The sequence below is a fragment of the Apis cerana genome, linkage group LG7 (genome assembly GCF_029169275.1).
Source record: "Apis cerana isolate GH-2021 linkage group LG7, AcerK_1.0, whole genome shotgun sequence".
Lineage (NCBI taxonomy): Eukaryota > Metazoa > Arthropoda > Insecta > Hymenoptera > Apidae > Apis > Apis cerana.
The window spans coordinates 2,526,791-2,546,960 of NC_083858.1; the positions used below are offsets into that span (position 1 = coordinate 2,526,791).

General features: G+C 34.2%; 2 protein-coding genes across 11 annotated transcripts in view; one reads left to right on the forward strand and one right to left on the reverse strand.

Annotated features, from left to right (window-relative positions):
- Positions 1 to 8,787, reverse strand: part of LOC107998457 (receptor expression-enhancing protein 2) — a 31,539-nt gene extending 22,752 nt beyond the window's left edge. For 2 of the 5 annotated variants that reach the window (XM_062077644.1, XM_062077639.1), the window contains exon 1: positions 8,649 to 8,787. Coding sequence is in view for 2 of the 5 variants with exons in the window: in XM_062077640.1 (XP_061933624.1) it covers positions 8,649 to 8,680 (32 nt within the window). In the remaining 3 variants the exon portion in view is untranslated. Of the gene's footprint in view, positions 1 to 8,056; positions 8,197 to 8,648 lie in introns of those variants that run through there. The other 3 variants (XM_062077640.1, XM_062077636.1, XM_062077645.1) reach the window with 2 other exon arrangements.
- Positions 8,788 to 8,818: 31 nt separating this feature from the next.
- Positions 8,819 to 20,170, forward strand: part of LOC107998431 (serine/arginine repetitive matrix protein 2) — a 234,111-nt gene continuing 222,759 nt past the window's right edge. For all 6 annotated transcript variants that reach the window (XM_062077623.1, XM_062077626.1, XM_062077625.1 and 3 more), the window contains exon 1: positions 8,819 to 11,674. In XM_062077623.1, the coding sequence (XP_061933607.1) occupies positions 11,519 to 11,674 (156 nt within the window). In that variant the 5' untranslated portion in view covers positions 8,819 to 11,518. The remainder of the gene's footprint in view (positions 11,675 to 20,170) is intronic.

The following is a 20,170-nucleotide window of genomic DNA, read 5'->3' on the forward strand; positions in this document are numbered from 1 at the left end:
AAGTTGAGAGAGGAGAGCGAAATGTCGGATAGGAAAAGGAGAGAGAGAAATGTTTCGCGAGTGATACATCTGGATGGTATTTAAAGAAGAAGCTATCGCCGTAAATATGCCATAAGTTGATCGATTTAGAATACTTTTCTCGGGACAAAGAAAAAGAAGAAGATCGAAAGCTGGTTCGGTTCAAAGGGCATTGGCTTGCGAGCCGGACACGTGGCGTTTCTCCTTCGACAGAGAATGTTGGGAAATCCATGCTAAAAGATCCACAAACATCGTGACCGATGAATCGCGCGGACCTCCCACGCAGCGTGCGTCTGAACTTTCTCAACCGTGCCAACATCTTGCATACGGTATCCGTTTACGAATCTGCATCCCTGCAAACGGGGATTTAAAATTGAATCGACGCCTCTCTCTCTCTCTCTTTCTACGTGCCATTTTTGTTCCATTGAAAATTGTTAATTATCAATTTCCAAATCGACATCCTCTCGAAAAAAGCGAGAGAAAGGAGGGGTCGAGTTTGACAGCGAGTTGAAAATTATGTCCCTGTAACATCGGAGGTGGAAGAAAGTTCACAACCCTGCTGCATTCCACCGCGTTGTTCGAATTCTGTTCCCCTTCGGTCATCTGGTGCTCGGCCACCCACCCGCCTTATCCGCAAAACGGATAAAAAGGGGTCGTCGAGAGGGAGTGCTCGACCGAGGGAAAGAAAAAGGGAAAAAGGAGAGGCAAGAAGAGAGGATATCGGGCGATACCAGGAGCGCAAGGGTACGCCCAAAGGGTCATCACCCCGGCGATACTTTTGGTTCTACCCTCCTCGGCTCTCTACGAGTCTCGTGCTCTTTACCACACCCTCGTGACGTGCACTTTTGCTCCTTGGCGCGTCTCCAGGGACAAAGAAATATGGGCTGGTCTGCGAGAAAATGGCGTAATTATATACGAGGGCGGGAAAAAGGAGGGTGTAAATCAAAACGGCGCCTCCTCCTCTCTCTCTCTTTCGATGTTCTCGAGAGATGGTGGAAGGAGAGAGACACGAACTCGTTATCTATCGAAGAGAAGTTTCGAGAAGGATATCGATCCTGTGGGGAATCGTCGTGACGACGCGTCGATCGATCGAGGTCGCTCGCATCTTCCATCTTTTGGCAACTTGAAAATAGGGCACGGCAGGTTGTAACATTTTGTAATTTAAAACTTTTCTTTGTCTCGCGTCGTCACTCGGTTATAATTAATGTTTATTAAAAGAAGAATTTTTCGAATCATTGAATATTAACAGGTGGATAGTTTTATTTTTCCATTAAAAAATTTTTAAAATTTACAAAACGTCGAGCCTCGTCGTTATTTTTGCTGTTTTATTTACACGCCTTACCAATTTCTAGTTTTAATAATTTTCTCGTAATAAAACTCTTTCGAGTAGGAAATTATTAGTTAGCCGGGATTAAGAACAAGCAGAACTTCACTTAATTTTATCACTTATAAAATTACTATGAATAGAAACAGTTTTTAATTATGCAAGGTGACACCCTAACGATCTTCGGCTGCGTTATAATATATAAACGATGTTCCTTCTTTTTTTATCGATAATTATTTTAATGAAAATAATTTCACAGTCCTAAACAATGTCCCGACGCCCATTGAAAAAAAAATCGTGAAATTATTGAAACAAAGCCTCGAGCGTAACGAGATCCCCGGGTCACAGGAATTTAATTTCGCGATAAAGAACGATAGTGTATTAAACGGACTGAGAAAGATTTATGCAAATGAATATTTTTATAGGAAACAGAAGATTAATTTTACGTAGCACAATGAAACTTGAATTGAAATTCGTTCCGTCATTAAGTTTTCCCGTTATTTTTTATTTTGCATATTACATTCTATTTTCTGCACATGTTATGAATATTTAATTAATAATGTTATCCGAGTTAACGTTATCCAGAGTTAAGTAACTGGAGGCAATCGACAAAGAATCGAAATCTATGTTGAAAGTTCAATTAGACGATCGTTACACGTTACACGCTTCGGATCATAAATCCGGAAATTGAAAAAGATCATTTGAATCCTTCTAAAAATTCCAAATGCTCCTTTTCCCCTTCTTTTTTATGAAATGATAACCCTCAATTATCCTCGTCGTTAAAAACGTTCAAACATTTTGGTATAATTAATTAATTAATCTCGCATTTAACATCCACTCGTCGATATCCGCAGTCTATTTTTCCGAGATTACAACCTTCTTCAAATATTAAAAACTACAAACTATTTCAATGTATCTTTTGAACGTTAAAAAAGATAATCCAACGAAACATTGCGAAAAGTATTTCTTTTACAATCACATTAATCATATTAAATATTAATCAAGAGTAAATCTCGATGTTTAAAAATTATCGAGATTGAATTCGTAATAATAAACGCAATTAGCAATAACAGAGACTGAGAGAGAGAGAGAGAGAGGAAAGAAGGATCCACAGAGATCTGGATGGCCAGTGAGAAATTTCGCGTTGATATCCGGCAATATGGAATCGAGCGTGGCGGAATGAAAAAGTACGAACCGCATCGTAATTAGCGGCATTCTTAATTATTCTAATGAGTGCAATGACGTCACGAGGTCGAGGATCCTAAGTGCTCCGCAACACCGACGTAACTTTTTTCCTCGTTTATACTCCGGGTCGAGTTTTCTTTTTTTTCCTTTTTTTTTTTTTTTTGCCCTCTCATCAATCGTTGCCAGCCTTTTGAAATACTCTCGAGACTTCTTTACGTGAATTTCTTCCGGTCGAATCACCGCGTCTCTCGCATGTTCAGTCGAATGCAAGGTATACATGTTAATATATTCAGCGGAGCGTCTTTAGAGGTTTTTCATTCCGAAGATCGAAACGGACAGAGGCGGAAAATATCGATCTTATTCGTTAAGTTATAACCAATTTGAATTAGACGAAACGAGATGGGAATAAAGATAAAACGTACGCGTCTAATATCGCGGATTTACGTAGTAAAATAAATTCAAATAAATTTGAATAACTTTGTTGAAAATATATCGAGAAAATATTTGCATACCGTAATTTTATCATGTAAATTTATTTATAAACGTTTTCTCGCGATAATTTACCGAATGGATATTGTTCTTTCGAAAAATTTGGAATTTCTTTTAACGAGATATAATATCAATTGCAATCATAAGTTGAGGCTTCTTCTACAGATAAACTTATTCAAAATTTTCAACATCGTAATCGAAGTCTATAATAAAATTAATATTCAGAAGAAAAATATACAAATCCTCTCTAGTTATTATATTTTGATTATAATAAATTTTAATTGATACCTTTATACCAATTTTTGTATTTCTTTTTCCAAAGAACATATTGATCAATACGTATAACAATGCGGCTATACACACACGTTCTTCTATTCTAGTTGTTGAAGAAACGATAATTGTTTCGAATCGTGAAATATCATCGCATTGTCACCAGGAAAACTAATGTGTGGTAAAAACGAAGAAAGGACGATGCTTCGATAACACGCAAAAATAGTATTTACGTCAATATTTAAGAAATAGATATTTAAATAACGGTGTGCCTAAAAAAATTATGATACATGGAATTTATTGCAGGCCAGCAATTTACTCGATGATTATAAGCAGTCACGAAGGGAAGATGATAAGATAACGTAAAATGGAAATCTCAATATTCTTAATTTGTAATAATTAAAATATGAGTAAATATTACATTATTTTCGGATTAGCCATTAATATTTTTATTTAGTGGGTAGATATATTCCTTTTTAAAATTAAAATTAAAAATTTTAAGTAAAATAATGAATTGATTTTAAGAATTTGAATTTTTTTTAATAAATAATAAAATGAATTTCAATGAATTCATTCAAAGATAAATTAATCCACAAATAAATTTAAAAAAAAAAAAAAAAAGAAAGATCTAGAAGAGGTGAAATTTGAAATTTTCGTGATGTTTGTTCTTTCTCAAATATTGTATACTGTTATACCGTGTCATATTATCGAATTTCTATTTATCTGATTTTGCGTTGATTTTGTCTAGAAAAAATAAAAAATTCGCTTATTTTTATCCAAATACATCTCACAAAGTTTGGTAAAGTTATTCGTTCAATTTTTTTCCTTTTATTCCACAGTTTTGTATGCTAAACCATGTATTTCTATATCAAAAATGAAAATCTCTTTCTTTTGTGCAACAAACATTCCAAATTTTACTCTTTGAAATCAGCCTCTTTTCAAACATCCTTCTTAATACTCGTTGATTAGACACTCGTGGATTTCTAATTTAAATTTCTATTATTACAAATTATTAAAAGCAACGATAACAATCCTTCGAAACTACGACATATTTGATAAAGTAAAATATCAACTACCATTTCAAATAATCCAGCAAACTAACAATATCATTTACGACGTTACAATGTCTAGTTCGTCTCGCGGAACAACAGTTTTTCATTCGAATTTTTCCTCCCTGTCCTTTCTTCTCCTTCTTTTTTTTTTCTTGATCTACAGAAGCAACCCAACCTCGAAGAATTGTCTTGCTAAAAGCGCGAGCAACACTCTCGCACGCGATTCTATGCAAATAGAATCGGGAACCACGAAGAAATGCGGCGATGTTTCGCGTACGAATCGACCACACCGGCAAGAGCAACCGTTTGCATCCATAGAAAATGAGATGCCTTTCAGTAACATCGGAAATATAGGTCAGGGAATGAAACAGAAAAGCTAGGTAAATAGAATGAATGTGTCGCGTGGAGGAAGAAAAAAAGGGGGAGAGTCGATAGGTTTTATCTCGACCTGGTTGCTGTAACTTTTACAAAAATTAATCGCAGCCCTCCTTTGTTTATTCATTATTTTCCTTTTTTTCTCAAGAATGAAACACTAAAATTTCGGCGAAGCGAATAGAGATAATTTCTAAATAATTTCCAATAGAAATATTTTTCGTCGAAAGAGTATATAACGGTTTCATCGGTATTTGGAGAGCAGGAAGGGAAAATAAACAAGCAACAGCCAACCCCTCCTATGACTGGTTAGGTGGCGAAGAGAGCCGTCAGACGCTTGTGGCGCGTGCAACACAGCGGAAAGGTTAATGCGAGATCTCTCCTCTGAAACGAAATATCGATTCACCGGGGAAACCGCGTGAAGGAGAATCGTGCCACCCCTTGCTGCACAGCTGTAACGGAGAACAAGAATAATAATAATAATAAACGAGGAGGGAGAAGGGAGGGAAAGAAGGAGATGAGAAGAGAAAAAAGAGGGAGGGGAGAAAGGGTGGAGGAAGAGGGAATGAGAGTGCCGCACGAACGTCCTTGCTCGCACACACCGCCGGCAGAACCACCCTCCTGTTGCCAACCGGGCATCGATCCAACGACCGACCGACGTTCCTCTGGTCTACCAAGAAAGCATCCCTTGGTTTACCCCCGTTTCCTTCCGCAGACTTCCTTTCACCCAAGATCCGCCCCGCTCCTGGGACGCTTTTTGAGACGGAGTTAAGGGGAATTTGAGAATGAATAAAATTTGGATCGAAAAAATTGCGATCTCTGCCTACGAGCTCCCCTCTATTTTATTCCGTTCTTTTAAATTGCGAAACTTGACGATGAGCTATTGATGGAAATAACACGATGAATATCTATCTTTATTCATCGGCCACAAGAAAATTAATAATGATTAGGAATGACGTAGAGGAGGCGAAAGAAAGAGACAAAGGTTCTTAGTCATTCGACATGGGCGCGAGATAGTACGCGTTGACGAGGTGAAAGGAAACTGAACTCGTGTGTTTTAAACGCGGCAAAAAGACAATGGTTCGTGTATACAAAGACTATTAAACACACGTGAGTCATGCTTCTTAAGCGATATAATAAAAGTGGGATAACATTTCGTGACATTAACGAGAAGCGAAACATTGGTCGAGGTACATCGCGATGCACAAATGAATGAACCATACGGCAATAGAGAATCTATTGTTCCCTTTTTTTTTTTTTCTAATTATTATTATTAGTAATTCGAATTGTTTTCACGTCCAAAATTGGGATAGCCTGTGAAATTTTCAGAACCTATCGAGCAAATTCGTGTAAATTCCATCTAATTTTTCTCATTAGCTTCGATTAAAAAAAAAATTCATATTTTCACTATTTTCACGATTTTCCAAGCGCAATAATTGTTTACTGTTTGATAAATTAATTTATTTTGCATCAAAGGTATGAGATATAGAATAGATAATAGAATATCATTTTATAAGGATATCAAATAACATTCAACGATGATTCGATGCTAATAAAAGTTTAATATTCGGATTATATATAGGCATTTCAGCAAAAAAATTTTATTCGTATAAATAAAATTCATACGCATCGTAATAGAAATTTAGACAAAGTTTCACGCGAAGGATTTCTAAATTTATTCGACATATTTTCACTTGTATAATAGAAACTTGGTTTCTATTCCTTTATATTATAATATATGTATAATTCTTGTTTATACATATACATAGATATATATATATATAATATGACTCATTCTTTGTTCTTTTTTTTTTTTTTTTGGTATTATTCCATATTCTTTTTCTTTCCACTACTTTTTGTATTGCCGTTGTATTGATTTTTTTATCGCTTTCATTTTTCGTATTCCTATACGTTATAAATTCTCGTTATAATTACAATAGATAATTTATGGAAACATCGTTAAATCTTTTAAGTAAGATTCTAATACTTTATCGCAGAATGGATCAAAAGAATAACCGGTTGAAATTTTAAGAAGCTTGCCTTGTGCTCGATCTGGAATCAATGTTTCTCCAGCTTGTTTCAATTTATTGTCAAGCACAACGGGTGTGAGTCATGTCTCAGCAAGACTGTTAACGGCGCGTGTGTGTATGTGTGTGTGTGTGTGTGTATGTTATCGGCGGCACAAGTTTGCGAACTCCGTAAACAAAACGTGCTCCCTAACAAGAGAAGGCGCGACGCCACGGTGGAACGACTTCCTATCATTGTGACGTAGTTCCCAATCAGCTGATGCTTGGTCAGTCGTTCATCTGTGATGACTTAGCTAACTATGCGAAACTCCGACGTAAATCGATAAATTCGATATTCGCAATATTAATTTCAATTCGATCAATTCGTTTTATTTTCTAGATCTATTTGGGTTAAATTTCCAAATAAAAATCTTATTTTGGTTTAAACCATTTTGCCTATATGGTTTCCAAAAGAAACTATATAAATATTTATTAAAGATAAGAATCAGAAAAAATGAGAACATAAAGTAGCTGAGAAATAATTAAAAAAATATAATAGATAAGATAAACGTGTCAATATTTGTATTTCTTTGTTACGTAGCGATTTGATGCGATTGATCAGTTGACACTGGGAATAATATCGATTATGGCCTAAAAGATTTTATGCCGTGTTTCTTTATCGTTGATCTAAGGGAGTGGATTTTGTCCTTCATCGAGTGCATTCGACTATTTTTAAACATTTGATATGACGTATGTAGAAAATGAGTACAAAGAACAAAGACCAGAGGAATAAAAGAGCATCGATTCAGATCGTGGAACGTGTCCAAACAGGTTTGAACAAGCTCTTTCATAGCTTTAAATCGGTGTACGAGGTGCTAATACGAAAAATCGATTGAGGCTAAGAAACTTCGAGTCGGCCGTTATAAAACTCCAATAATATTTTTCCTCCCTATATAAATTTTTACATCTAAATTCGAAATTAGAAATTTTGAATCCTCGATAAATTTTTATGCGCAAGGTGTCGTAACACGAGTATACGTCCATAATGGTGGGGTAGGCGCCTACTGTTAGGACTCACGAGTGACGGAGTTAGGTTAGGTTTGCATTACAAAGCTTGATAATGTAAGTAAGCGATATAGGCATTTCGAGAATAAAATTATATGCTTTCGTTAACACGCAATTCGTTCCATTGTATTATAATTATTTATGCAAATACATAAATAAATGGGACGATCTTTTTTTAAATTAAATTTCTACGCGTAAAGTAAATCGATGTATCCTTCTTAAACGAGATTACTTTTTTCGTTTCCCTAATATGAAATGTACAGATTTCCTCTTACCTTCACAGACCAAGGTTTTTCAAATGCCTTGACACAGAAATATCAGTATCGCCTTGAATTAATTTCAGCAATAAATCGATACCTCGTTTGTGCGACTGTGACAATTTTCAAATGTAACCGCAATTGGTTAGACTTCGTTGTAGAATTTGTAACCAAACATGGAAATCTTTCTTGGAGCCGTGTTGCGACGACGCGGTGACATAATTTCTTCACGTCCGAAACAGATTCGTGAATTGTCGTATAGCTTTTCACTAGGAACACTGCACCTTTGATACAATTCGCATTACATGACCATGTCAACGAGACACCCTTTACAATTTTTTTGTCAAAAAGGGATGAAACAAAAAAGGATAGCGACTATTAGACGTTCAGACCGTTACACAATTTACTTTTCGGAGCGAACAGTAAAAGACGTAGGCAAAGATAATATCGTATTGAGTGGAGACGGAGAGAGGACAAAATTAAATTGAATTATAAATTGACAAACGGAATCGAATAATCCTGAGTTAACGATGGCGAGAATCCAGGCGTAACTGAATTTTTGTTCACACTATTTTCTCGTCTTTCCATTACTGGGAATTTAAATACTCACATGACAAGTCGCGAGACGATCGAAGATATCATATTAACGATTTTTAACGCTGTACAAGTAACGCGCGATCGAAAGAAACGAGCAATTAATGCGGACGGCCGTTTGTAACACCACTGCTCACAGGTCAACCATGTTGGACTGGCAGCTGGCTGCTGCTGCGCGTGTGACGTCACGTCGTGTTTTCGTCACGTGACTGCAGGGCTGTATAGACGTTAGGTATTTTTAAATATCGTTAGCGAACATTAATTTATTTTGACGTAGAAATTAAATATTTAACGTTATTTTAATAATGATAGTAAAAATCAAATAGTAAAAACATTATAATCAATAAGATTCATGTATATCATGGTTTAGTTTTAAAGTTTATTAAATTTTAAACGATATAAACACGAACGAAGTGATTTTATTTAATTTAATATCAATTTTTAGTTCAATATTGTTATATAAATGTTCAAAATTACATATAAATTAAAAAGATACGATACGAACAATTATCGGAAAATTTTGTGTTGAGATTTTAATACATTCTTATATAATACCGTTACCATTCTTATATAATAGAATATTGAATGAATAAAAAATAACAAACGATACATAATAAAAAAAATGATAAATTCATATAATACAGAAATTCATATAATTCGTAAAATACAGAATTCATTATTAACAAAAGATTAAAACGTATTAAAACATATTTATAGAAACAAGAAAATATCAAAATCATTGAATACATTTTATTTTAATTGTTTTAATATAAATTTGTTAAATGTATAAATATCTTACATACGAAAATTCTTCTAAGACGCAAGACTTTTATTTTTTAATATATTATATTCATCATACGTACATTTGTCATGTATACTTGTTTTAAAGCATAGTTAAAATTATGCCATTCATCGAAATTATTATAAAGATACATCCAAATGAATTTCTAATGTAAAGGAACGGTTTCCAGACCACTGGCCCTGCACCGACAAATAAATCGAGCGGTAATGATCGATGAGAGAGCAATTTTTTTGTATTAAGAATAGCGATGCGTGTCGCGACTGATAATAATAGACTACATGCACCTTGGTTCATTTTTTATTTAAAAAAAAAAAAAAAAAGTATATTATACAAGGACAATAATCAAACGAACATAAGAAAGTTTGAAAGAATCGCTAAGTTACGCTTCTCTTATTTATATTCTTCATACCAAAATTATATTTAGAAAATTGAATAGCAACAGAAGAAGGCGCCTGGTCTCCAGATCCTGTCCCCGTAATACGATCCTTGAATCGACGTTTCATCCCATCCCACCAAGAATTGCGGCCCCTTGTATTTCTTCGGAGTTGGTGTTACGGCCCTAGAGTTCCTCACCCCACGCTCGTGCCATAGGTTGCAGCAATGCAAGAGAACGACCACTGTGATGGTGGTAAGACGAAGAGAAAAGAGGTGAGAAGAGAAGAAGAAGAAGAGATAAAAGGAAAGAGTAGAGAGGAGAAGAAGAGATAAGAGAAAAGGGCAGAGAGGAGAAGAGGAGAAAAGATGAGAGAAGACGAGATGAAAGGAGAAGAGGAGAGAAAAGAAGCGAAGAAAGCAGAAAAGATGAGTGGATGGCAACGAGAGAGAAGGGTGAGATGTGTGGCTAAAAGAGGAAAAATAGTGGAAGATAGAGAGGGGGGGATTGGTGGCGACGCGGCGCGGTGCGGTGTAGCGCGCGGCACGGTTGCTTGGTTGAGTGAGCGGTGGGGTGGGGCGGGAGCGTCGGCGCGAACGTCGGAGCAGGCGGGAGCCTGGGGGTGTTCGAGGGTAGAGGAGGATGGCGGGAGGTCGAGCCGTGAAGCGGGGGAGAGGGTAGGAGTCGCGGGAAGGAGCCGTGCCTCCCTGCCGTCCGCCCGCAGTGCGCGCTACGCGATATCACTGGCCGGTCATGTGTGTGTCACTCTCACGTTCACACTGGTACCGTTCGGAGTGCTTGGTTACCGCGCTGCCACCGTTACCGTCAACCGAGCAGTGTGTGTCCAGTATACACGGTGTGCGGCCGGAAGTTTAAAGTGCCTCTCGTTCCGTGTCCTGGACGTGGCGAGAGCAGGCGAAATCCTGTCGGCGCGGGGGACATCATCGGAGAGACGACAACGACGACGGACGTGCAGGTGGAGCGGACTGTAAAAGGGAAAGATCGGCTGCGTGGTGCGCGACGGAGGAAAAGGAAAAAAAAAAAAAACAAGGAAAGGAGGAGAAGGTGTCAAAGAGCGAAGTGTGTATGTTTGGAACGGTCGCCGAAAGTTTTCGGTGTACGGTGTCCAGTGTCCAGACGCACGTATGTAGGAGCAAGGAGTGGCTGCTGCTGCTGGTGGCCGACCGTCCAAGGAAGAGAGAAGAAAGAGAGAAAGGAAAAGAGGATCGTGCGCGCCTCATGGCCCTGTTGTTTATTGGCCCGTCGTGATCACGAAGAGAAGAGATTTGAGTGACTGTGCTTTTGTTGTGTTTTGGTGAAAAATAACGAAGTGGTGATCGGTGCTCGATTGTTCTTCTCTACGGTTCAGTGCTACGTGGGGTTTTCTTTTTTGGGGGAGAGGCACGCTCGCTGGAGGATCGGAATAGAGGAAAAGAGAACGGCACAGTTCGTGGGGGAGAGAGAAAGCGAGATAGAGAGAAAGAGAGGGAGAGAGTGTGAGAGTGAGAGGGAAGAATAGCAAGATAGAAATAGAGATAGAGGTAGAAGAAGAGAGAGAGAGAGAGAAAGAAAGAAAGAGAGAGAGAGGGAGAGAAAGACAGAGTGAGAAGAAGAAGTAAACTTATAGAGGAGAAGGAGAAAGGGTGATTGGAAGACCCGGCTGGCGATCCGAATTCGCGGATTCGACACGCCGCGGTTGCCGATCCATAATATGGCGTACAAGTTTCGCGAAGAGATCGTGGGAAAGAGGTTTCTCTCGGTGAGTGGTTTCACCAAGCTAAAGGTGAATAAGATTAGTGAGTGGGGGTGGCGTGCGGGGGTAATTCGTGCTGCCAGTCACAGGGATAACAGCTGTCATGATCTTCAGGTGAGTATCATCGGACGAAACACGTTCTTCCTTTAATTAATTCTATAATCAGTTTAGAAACACGTTCAGTCTACGCAGAATAACTTTGGTTCGGTGCATGCGGCATATCTGGCATCGTGCGCGCGACACGCTGTTTCTGTTTACATTAGCGACCGACCTTTCGAACATTCGAACTTAGCGTTCTACAATCTTGTTCACCTCAATTCGAGAAATCTGCGCTCCTTTTTAATATCGAAAGGATCTTATTTAACACGTCTTTTTTGCGATCGATACTCGACAAGTTTTTATTTAATATTTAAACATTCTTTTCTTACGATATGCAATGACAGTGAAAGTTCTGTCGAAAGATGGCAACTGAGTATTTGAAAAAAATTTTTATTTCATAAATTATTTTAAACTTTATGACGAAAATGATAGTATAAACACATATTCTTTCGTAACATTTATTTTATTCTTTAATTATATATTTATTTGGAATCATACAAAGAATCGTCATCAGAGGCATTATTATTGTCTTATTTACATTCCGATTTACGAATTAAATTCAAGGAAAATTTCATAGTTTCATCTGTTTCTTTCTCTTGTCATTTTAATATCGTTTCAATTATTAATATTTAATATTATAATTATACATTATGTTAAGAGATATTTGATCAAAATTATTTCTAGAGAGATTCGTATGAAATTGGACAAATATAATAAGTTAAAAATAATATAATTATTTCATTTGATTTTTGATTCAAAATATGTTTTATAATTGAAAAAGATAGAATCTGGATAGAAATTATTCAAAATCAAAAGTTAATATAAAATGTCAATCAAAAAGCAGAAATAATATTTTACAAAATTAATTATAATTTGTATAATTTTATGGGGAATCGTTACTTTTTTTACATATTCGATAAATGTTTTTTTGATTGTCTCTAAAATTATTTATAAATTTTTTCTTCTTTGTTTATTTTTATATAAAATTCAGAAAGAGGTTAATAAATAATCTAATTTTAAAATGTGAAAATTTTCGATTCTACGTTTAATCCTATGTATTCGATTCTCTTAAACTTCGCCAAATTTATTTATAAATCATTTTTCCCTGTTTTATTATCAATTAACACGTAACAAATAACTTTCTTGTAATTTCGATTTCGATATATGAGCTTTATATGAAATCTATTTATCTTATAAAGAAAAGTAAATTGGAAAAATCCAACGAAGTTTGAAGTTATAGCAATGTCTAAGAGGTTTCAGACAATGAAAACATCTGCTCATTGGCAAATATAGGATACGAGGAAATATTATTTTAGGAGACATTCGTACAGATGATGAAAATTTATTTTTTAAACGCAATTAAAAATTATTATACATAAATCTTTTACGAATTTTAATAAATTTTTTTTTATTTTGTAATTTGTTTTGTAAATTAAATTTTCTAAATTAAATAAGCCTGTTTTTTCGTATATAATAAGTAAAATTTATAATTAAAAAAAATTGTTCTGCAACATAAATTTCTTTTTTATCTCATTTAAATTTTGCATAATGCAATATTTTTGTTTGCATTTCTTTTTTCTTTTTTTTTTTTCTTTTTTTTTTTGAAAGTTCAATCATGCGAATTTATTTTCACCAAAATCAAAATAAATTATTTAAAACAGATAAATTAATTAAACTTTATACAAAGTATGAACTTAAAAATAAATTTATGCGAATTTAAATAAACGACATTTTAAAAATTCAATCGAAAACATCACTCCTTTTACGCATTTATTCGAATATTATATTGTCTTTTCGTTTTTCAAAATAAGAAAATAATATTGAATTTTTCATTAAACCATATTTAAATAGACAGTCATTAACAACATTGGTCGTGTCTCATTTAGATTAATATCAACATAATCGCTTTTAAAACTGGTATTTACCAGAAGCAGAAAATCCTTGCGTCATTTTTCGCGGGAAACTATGTTTCGATTGTTATTATCATACGTTCAAGATTCATTAAGAAACTGTTGATAGGCGATAGGATAAGGACAACTTTGTGAAATCGATGCCAAAACAAAATTACGAGGCGAAATGGAAAGAAGCTAGGATAAAGCACTATCAGATTACATAAGCTATCGTACCTGAGAGCTTTTTTTTTCTGTTATCGCGAAGTCATAACTATTTCAGATTTCGAGGACGTTGTCGGTACATATGCATACGTCGCAAAACACGAGAGGTACGCAATTGGTTTTTGTCAATTAAGCCTGACCAAAAGTCATGATTCTCTCATTTCAAACTTGAACAATGTATGTACATCATTTTTTTTTTTAATCGATCTTGTTTAGAAAAAATAGATTTTTTTGTACGTTCGCAAAGAATAAATACGTTTTTATATTTCATTGTGTATACATGATGTTTTGATTATTATTTAACTACGTCTTCATCATCAACAACGAGAAATATTTTTATTAATATTCCATGTTTTTTTCAAAAAATCGTTGCTTGTCGTCCATCGTTCGCCCAAGATTCTTCTCTTTCCAGCAAATATCTATATCGATAATAATTATATTACGTACATATGTAAAATATTCAGAACAATGAGATTGATTTATTAAGTTAATTAGAATAGTAGATAGGATAGATCTTGGAATAGATCTTTTCGTATAAAAATTAAATGAGATGTAAAAAATGCAGGAGGAAATGAGTGAAATAATATTGTGTGTAATATAATAAAAGTGAAATGAAAAGTGAAAAATTTTGTCTTGTTGCAAGGAACACAAGTCTTCTTCAGCCAACGTTCGCAGTTTGGAACAAAGTGTCTTGTGTATGGACAACTTGTTGCTAGCAACAACTATAGCCTTGAAACCGAAATAAAAGCCAAATGTTTCTCGAATTATGTTACTTTAGTTGTGTGAACAAAATGTTTTTATACATTGTTTTTATAAGACGTTTGTTGGAAATGTTTTGAAACATGCACCACGAATTTTTTTTATGTCATTTAATAATTGAAGAAAAAAAAAAATTTTTAGATTAGAAATTATAAACATTGTAATTTTAAAATTAATTAATTATCTCCAGTTTATATGAATTAAAAAATATCATTTAATCTCTTAATTATATCAATTTTGATTATATGTAAAATTTATTTAAATATTACGTATAATATTATTATGAATACGTGAAATGAAATAATTTAGTTCTTAAGGGATTCTTCTCTTATGGATTACTCTTTATCACGAATAGCGTTTATTTAAAGTGAAACGCTCAAGTTGGATTATAGTTTTGATAATAATTCGATTAGATTTTCCATTCATCCGTTTTTTATTAATGTGTAAAGTTATTTTTTGTAATAATGATTTTGATTCGAACAGGAATTCGGAAAGATTTCGAAATTCAAAATTGAAATTCAAATTTTGTTACATCCGTTTTTAGAATAGTTACTTTTAACTTGAAATTTAATATTTATTAGAGACGATTAGTTTTTTAGATTGGCGAAACTCGAATTCTAGAAACTCAAAAATCTCGAAATCTAGAATGCTTATTTTTTTCTTTATTTTATTTCGTAAAAAACTAAGGTAAAAAGTTTTAATAAATTACTAGCCAATGGCGATTGTAATCATTTTTATGATAAAAAATTAAAATTTTTATTTTTCTTTCGTACGATATTTATATTAATGAAATTTAACCAATTAAAGTAATCAAAGAGTGTAAAGTCTGAATATAAACGATTGATAAAATTGTTTCAATCGCGGAAAAGCGACATTAATTATTTTTCCCATTCATTTCGAATCATTGGATCAATTAGTCGAATAAAAATAAATTCATATCATTACGATATTTTTTCAATATTTTTTCGTAAATTATTTAAATATATATTTTTTACTTTTAGGGTTCTACAAAAATAGGACAAAGTTTCGAAAAGTGCCATTCTTAATATCCATTGTTTGATACACGTAGTTAAATGTACAAAATTCTTAATTCAAGCTGTTGTTTGACACGACTCAGCTGAAAATTTTCGCGAATTATTTCTCTTCTACAAAGTTTCTTTAAACGAGCATTGCAAAAATTATAGAAATCGAAACGAAAACGTAAATATTTCATTTATCGAAGTACATGCCTAAGCTCGAAATGAAATTTTAATTCCAATATTTAACATTTATAATATTATTAACGCAAACATTAATATTTCATTTCAATCAGAACCTATCGTACGATCGGTGAAATTGTTTTGTTCGCGAAAAAGCAACATTAATTTTCTCCGCCATTCAATTTGAATTTAAATATAATTTAGTAGTCAAATATACATAGTATAATGGATGGAATAAAATATTTTAGATACGATTCTCTACATTCAAACATATTACATACGTAATTATTTCGCATCGACGCACGTGTAAGGATTGCGGAAATAATGCAATAATTAACAGTATCAAAGTACCTCAATGAGCGATAGACTAAAATAATTTTTAAACTTTTAAATTTAAATCTTTTAAATTTTTTAAAATTAAATTAATAATTACCCAATTCCTTTCGTTAATTTTATAAGATTTGAAAGAAAGAAATACATATATACATATATGAGATAATACAACTTTTCACGCGAGATTATTTTAACAATATATATTATCTACATACGTATTCAAATACAACATGTATATAATTACAACAAAATAGAAAATTATCATAGAATATGACATAACCTCTATATATAAAATAAGCCTTTATTTATTAAATGGACGATAAAAATGCCAAGTTATCATCAATAATTAATGATTCATAAAATCGTTACCTTTCATTCAATCTTTGTATTTGAATGTTTCATTTATTACGCTTTTATTAAAAAAAAAGGAAAGAAAAAACGAGTGAAAACGAACTGTTGCCATTACCATTTCAAGATCTCGCATTAGTCTCAAGTGTTCTAAACACTTTAAGCATCGATTAATCGCGCAGATTATTGCACGCATTCCAAATACTCGTAATACGTGTTAATCGAAACATTCACAAGCCTATTAGAGATGGAATATTCAGAAACCGTGAAATTATGAAATTGCTCGAACCGTTCAAAAGGTTACTCCGATCGAATTCGTCTGCGAATCCATAGCGGCGCCAACGGGTATCTGGTCTTTGCGGTGAATTTAGTTGACATCTGTTTACTATTTGCCAGTCGGAGGTCATTCGCTGCTCTGGCATCGAGCCGCGGTCCGAGGTCATTGAATGCGAATTGCTCGTCGTCGCGTTCGCTTTCTCCTTCCTTAAAAATGACATGGTTCTGGCTTGGTCGATAAACAATAGATTCTGTACTTTGCGTATCGTCCAAGCTACAGTCATCCACTGTGCGATATATGTATACGCGTTACGATTGTCTTTCGAGATTAATTCAAACGTATACACGTATGATACGCGTACTCGTAACATACATGATCCTTCGAAAGCAAAGGGAAGTAAACACGAGGTGTCTAAATAGAATTAACGAAATAAGCGATCTCTGTGAATTATAAAATTTAAAATTTCGTTATCTATCGGCGATGGTGAGCGATGTAGAAGAAACGTCAAATTTTTCCCTACGAATTTATGTTTTACTTACGTATTAAGTAGATCAACAGTTTTGTTGAGAATTTTTTTTATGTATTTTATTCCAAAGGAAACAATTTATTGCAATATAGAGATATACCGTTTTCGAGTTATTCTATTTTTAACGTATTGACGACAAGAAAGGAACGAGTATGAAGATTCTTAGTTTATTTTCTTCAAGTGGAAGACTAATAGAGTGAAAATGTGTTCTTACGGCTCTTCAAATATTAAGACAAATACTTTGCAACAAGTTTTTATTCATACGCGTTAAAAATAGAATAATTTCAAACTGTTAAGTATATCTTGGCGAAAGAGAGTCTCGAAAGATGATAAGTCAAATTTAATTTTACGAGAATAACACTGTGCCGGGAAATTAACGAAGATGTTGGAAAAAAATTGTTTTCTTTGCAATATTCCTCGATATGTAAAAAATCAATATTTTTCTATCCATTTATCTCTCAAACCGAATATGATAAACAATTTTTACTGATTAAAAATTCAGACTCGGCGGAGTGAAAATACGTCAGAAATCATTATTCTTAAATATCTCGTCTGTTTTTTCACACGTGTGCCATCATTTTCTTCACGTTATTACATTTTGCGGCATAATTTCCACATGAAAAATTAAACGAATGTCGTATCAATTTGAGACGAGATATCGTATGTGCGCACGTAATATCGTTTTATCATCCGAAAGTGGCGATACACCGATTCGAGCGAAAGTAAGAGAACGCATCTTTGTCTTAGATATCGTCTACCTCCTCCTAGGAAGAAAGGTCTCAATGCGTTTAATTGGATGGAAAAATTGTTTCGCAGGAATTTGATCTCCACGTGAATGGAGAATATCCTTTGTTCCGACGTTTCGAGATTTTGATTAGGATTTAATTAATTCATTGTGAATTTTAATTATACCATTTTATGCATTCGTTGTCCGTATCGTGAATTCAAATTAAATTTATATAATCAATGGAAAATAATAAATATATATTTATATCGGGAAAGAAAGTATTTTTATAATATTTTTGTAAAATTTAATCTTGAGAATTGATTGATTCGCAAAAACGTAAAGAAAATTATCATTAATCGAGTATCGATCAGTCGAATTAATTTATTTAAGTTTAAATGATTAATTGAAATAAAATAATTAGTTGTCGGAATAGAAAATATTTACTCAAATTTTATTATTAAAAATATTTCAAAATAATCGGTATTTTCTTAATCCGTAAATATGACGTATATCGGAACTTGACAACTAAATAAACATTTTCTATAATATAAATTTAACTTCGGTTATCATAAGATAATAAAAATGTACTGGTCGACAGGTTCTTGGCTAAACGACAAACATATGGAGATATTTTTAAATCGTGGTGCGTTATATGTATTAAAAAAAAAATAACAAAACTGGAATTTTTTTATTGGAGATAACATACGTAACAAAATAGAACGAAATTATTTGCTCAACTGAGAAACTCTTCTCGAGAATCGTGCCACCAACTTCTCGTTGAACATTGAAAATAATCGAATAAATTGATTCTGAAATACATAGAATTTATATTTCTTTAATGTTCGCTTAAAAAAAAAAAAAGAATGTTAAACTTAACATTAAAAGATAATATCGTAATAACTATTATAAAACACGTGTGTTACGTACAATCCGCGATAATGATATTCTTTTCGATATTATTCCGAATATTATTTCAATCCCTGATATATATTCCATTCTCCTACGACAACAGATCCTGTCTAACGAAACGAATACTTTTCCTCTTTTCTCTTTTTCGAACGATTACATATTGGACGTAAAAAAATTAATAATTTATTAGAAAAAGATACGAATCTCATTGCGTCATTCGAGTGAACGAGACGTATCTGCATAAAGAGCAAGAAGATAATTAAATAGTGTTTTTAAAAATAGAATACATTAATTTAAAATTATAATAAATCCAAAGTAATATTGAGAAAAAAAGAAAATGGAAAAATACGCCATTACGTTTAATCATATGCCGCTTATTTAAATATCTCTCTTTTCACCTTCGTCAAGAATCATCGTCGTCCAAAGCGATTGCGCAATCGAAATAACGAAAAAAAGGAAAAGAGAAAGAGAAAACGTTTCCCACGCAGGGAGTATTCCAACGATTTCTTTACGGTTCGCCGAAAACAGCTGACTCCACGGCGTAATCTTGGAGAAAAAGGAACTGTCTAACTGTCGGAAATTACTGGAAAGTGTTAGGTTCGGGACTTGTACGTAACTCATCGACCGCAAATTTTGGGGTACGGAGTTGGCAATAATTTTGGGCTGATCGGGTATCCCCCCTCTTCTTCTCCTTCTTCTTCTTCTTCTTCTTCTTTCTCTGGAACACGTATTCCAGGAGATTCGTGCACGTCGATGCGCCTCGTACGTGCTGCATAACGGTGCTTCCCCGTGGACGTGGCAGGTGCACGAAAAAGCTGGTCGGTTCCACCAGCTCGCTCCTCGAGACGAGGAAGAGGGGAGTTGCTTCGACCTATTTACGACGGAACATTTTTATATTCGTCTCGGTCCTTGATACCGTGCAAGAGACTTGAAAATTTACCTTCTGTCGTTACAATCAATCCCCAGTGAGTAAGTAAATTTTTTTAAATTCAATTCGCGCGGTAAAAACTAACACTTTCGAAGGAATGAAAGGTGGAAAAGAAGATGGAAATCCTAGGGTAAAGTGCAGGGAATTTGCAGCTGCGTACCGAGGTAACAAGAGCGTGTCCTCACCTATGCCGTTCGAGGCGTGGTTCGTTTCGAAATTTTCCAGATCGAAACGAGGGGGGGAGGAGTAATAAAACGAAGGATGGACGGGTGTTCTGCAACCTCACCCGCGCGATTACATCCTCCTCGAAAAGAGATAAAAGCCGAGGTCTTTCGTAATTTATGCTCCATTTGCCGAGAGGAATTCGAAGGAAAGCCAAGGAGAGAACTCT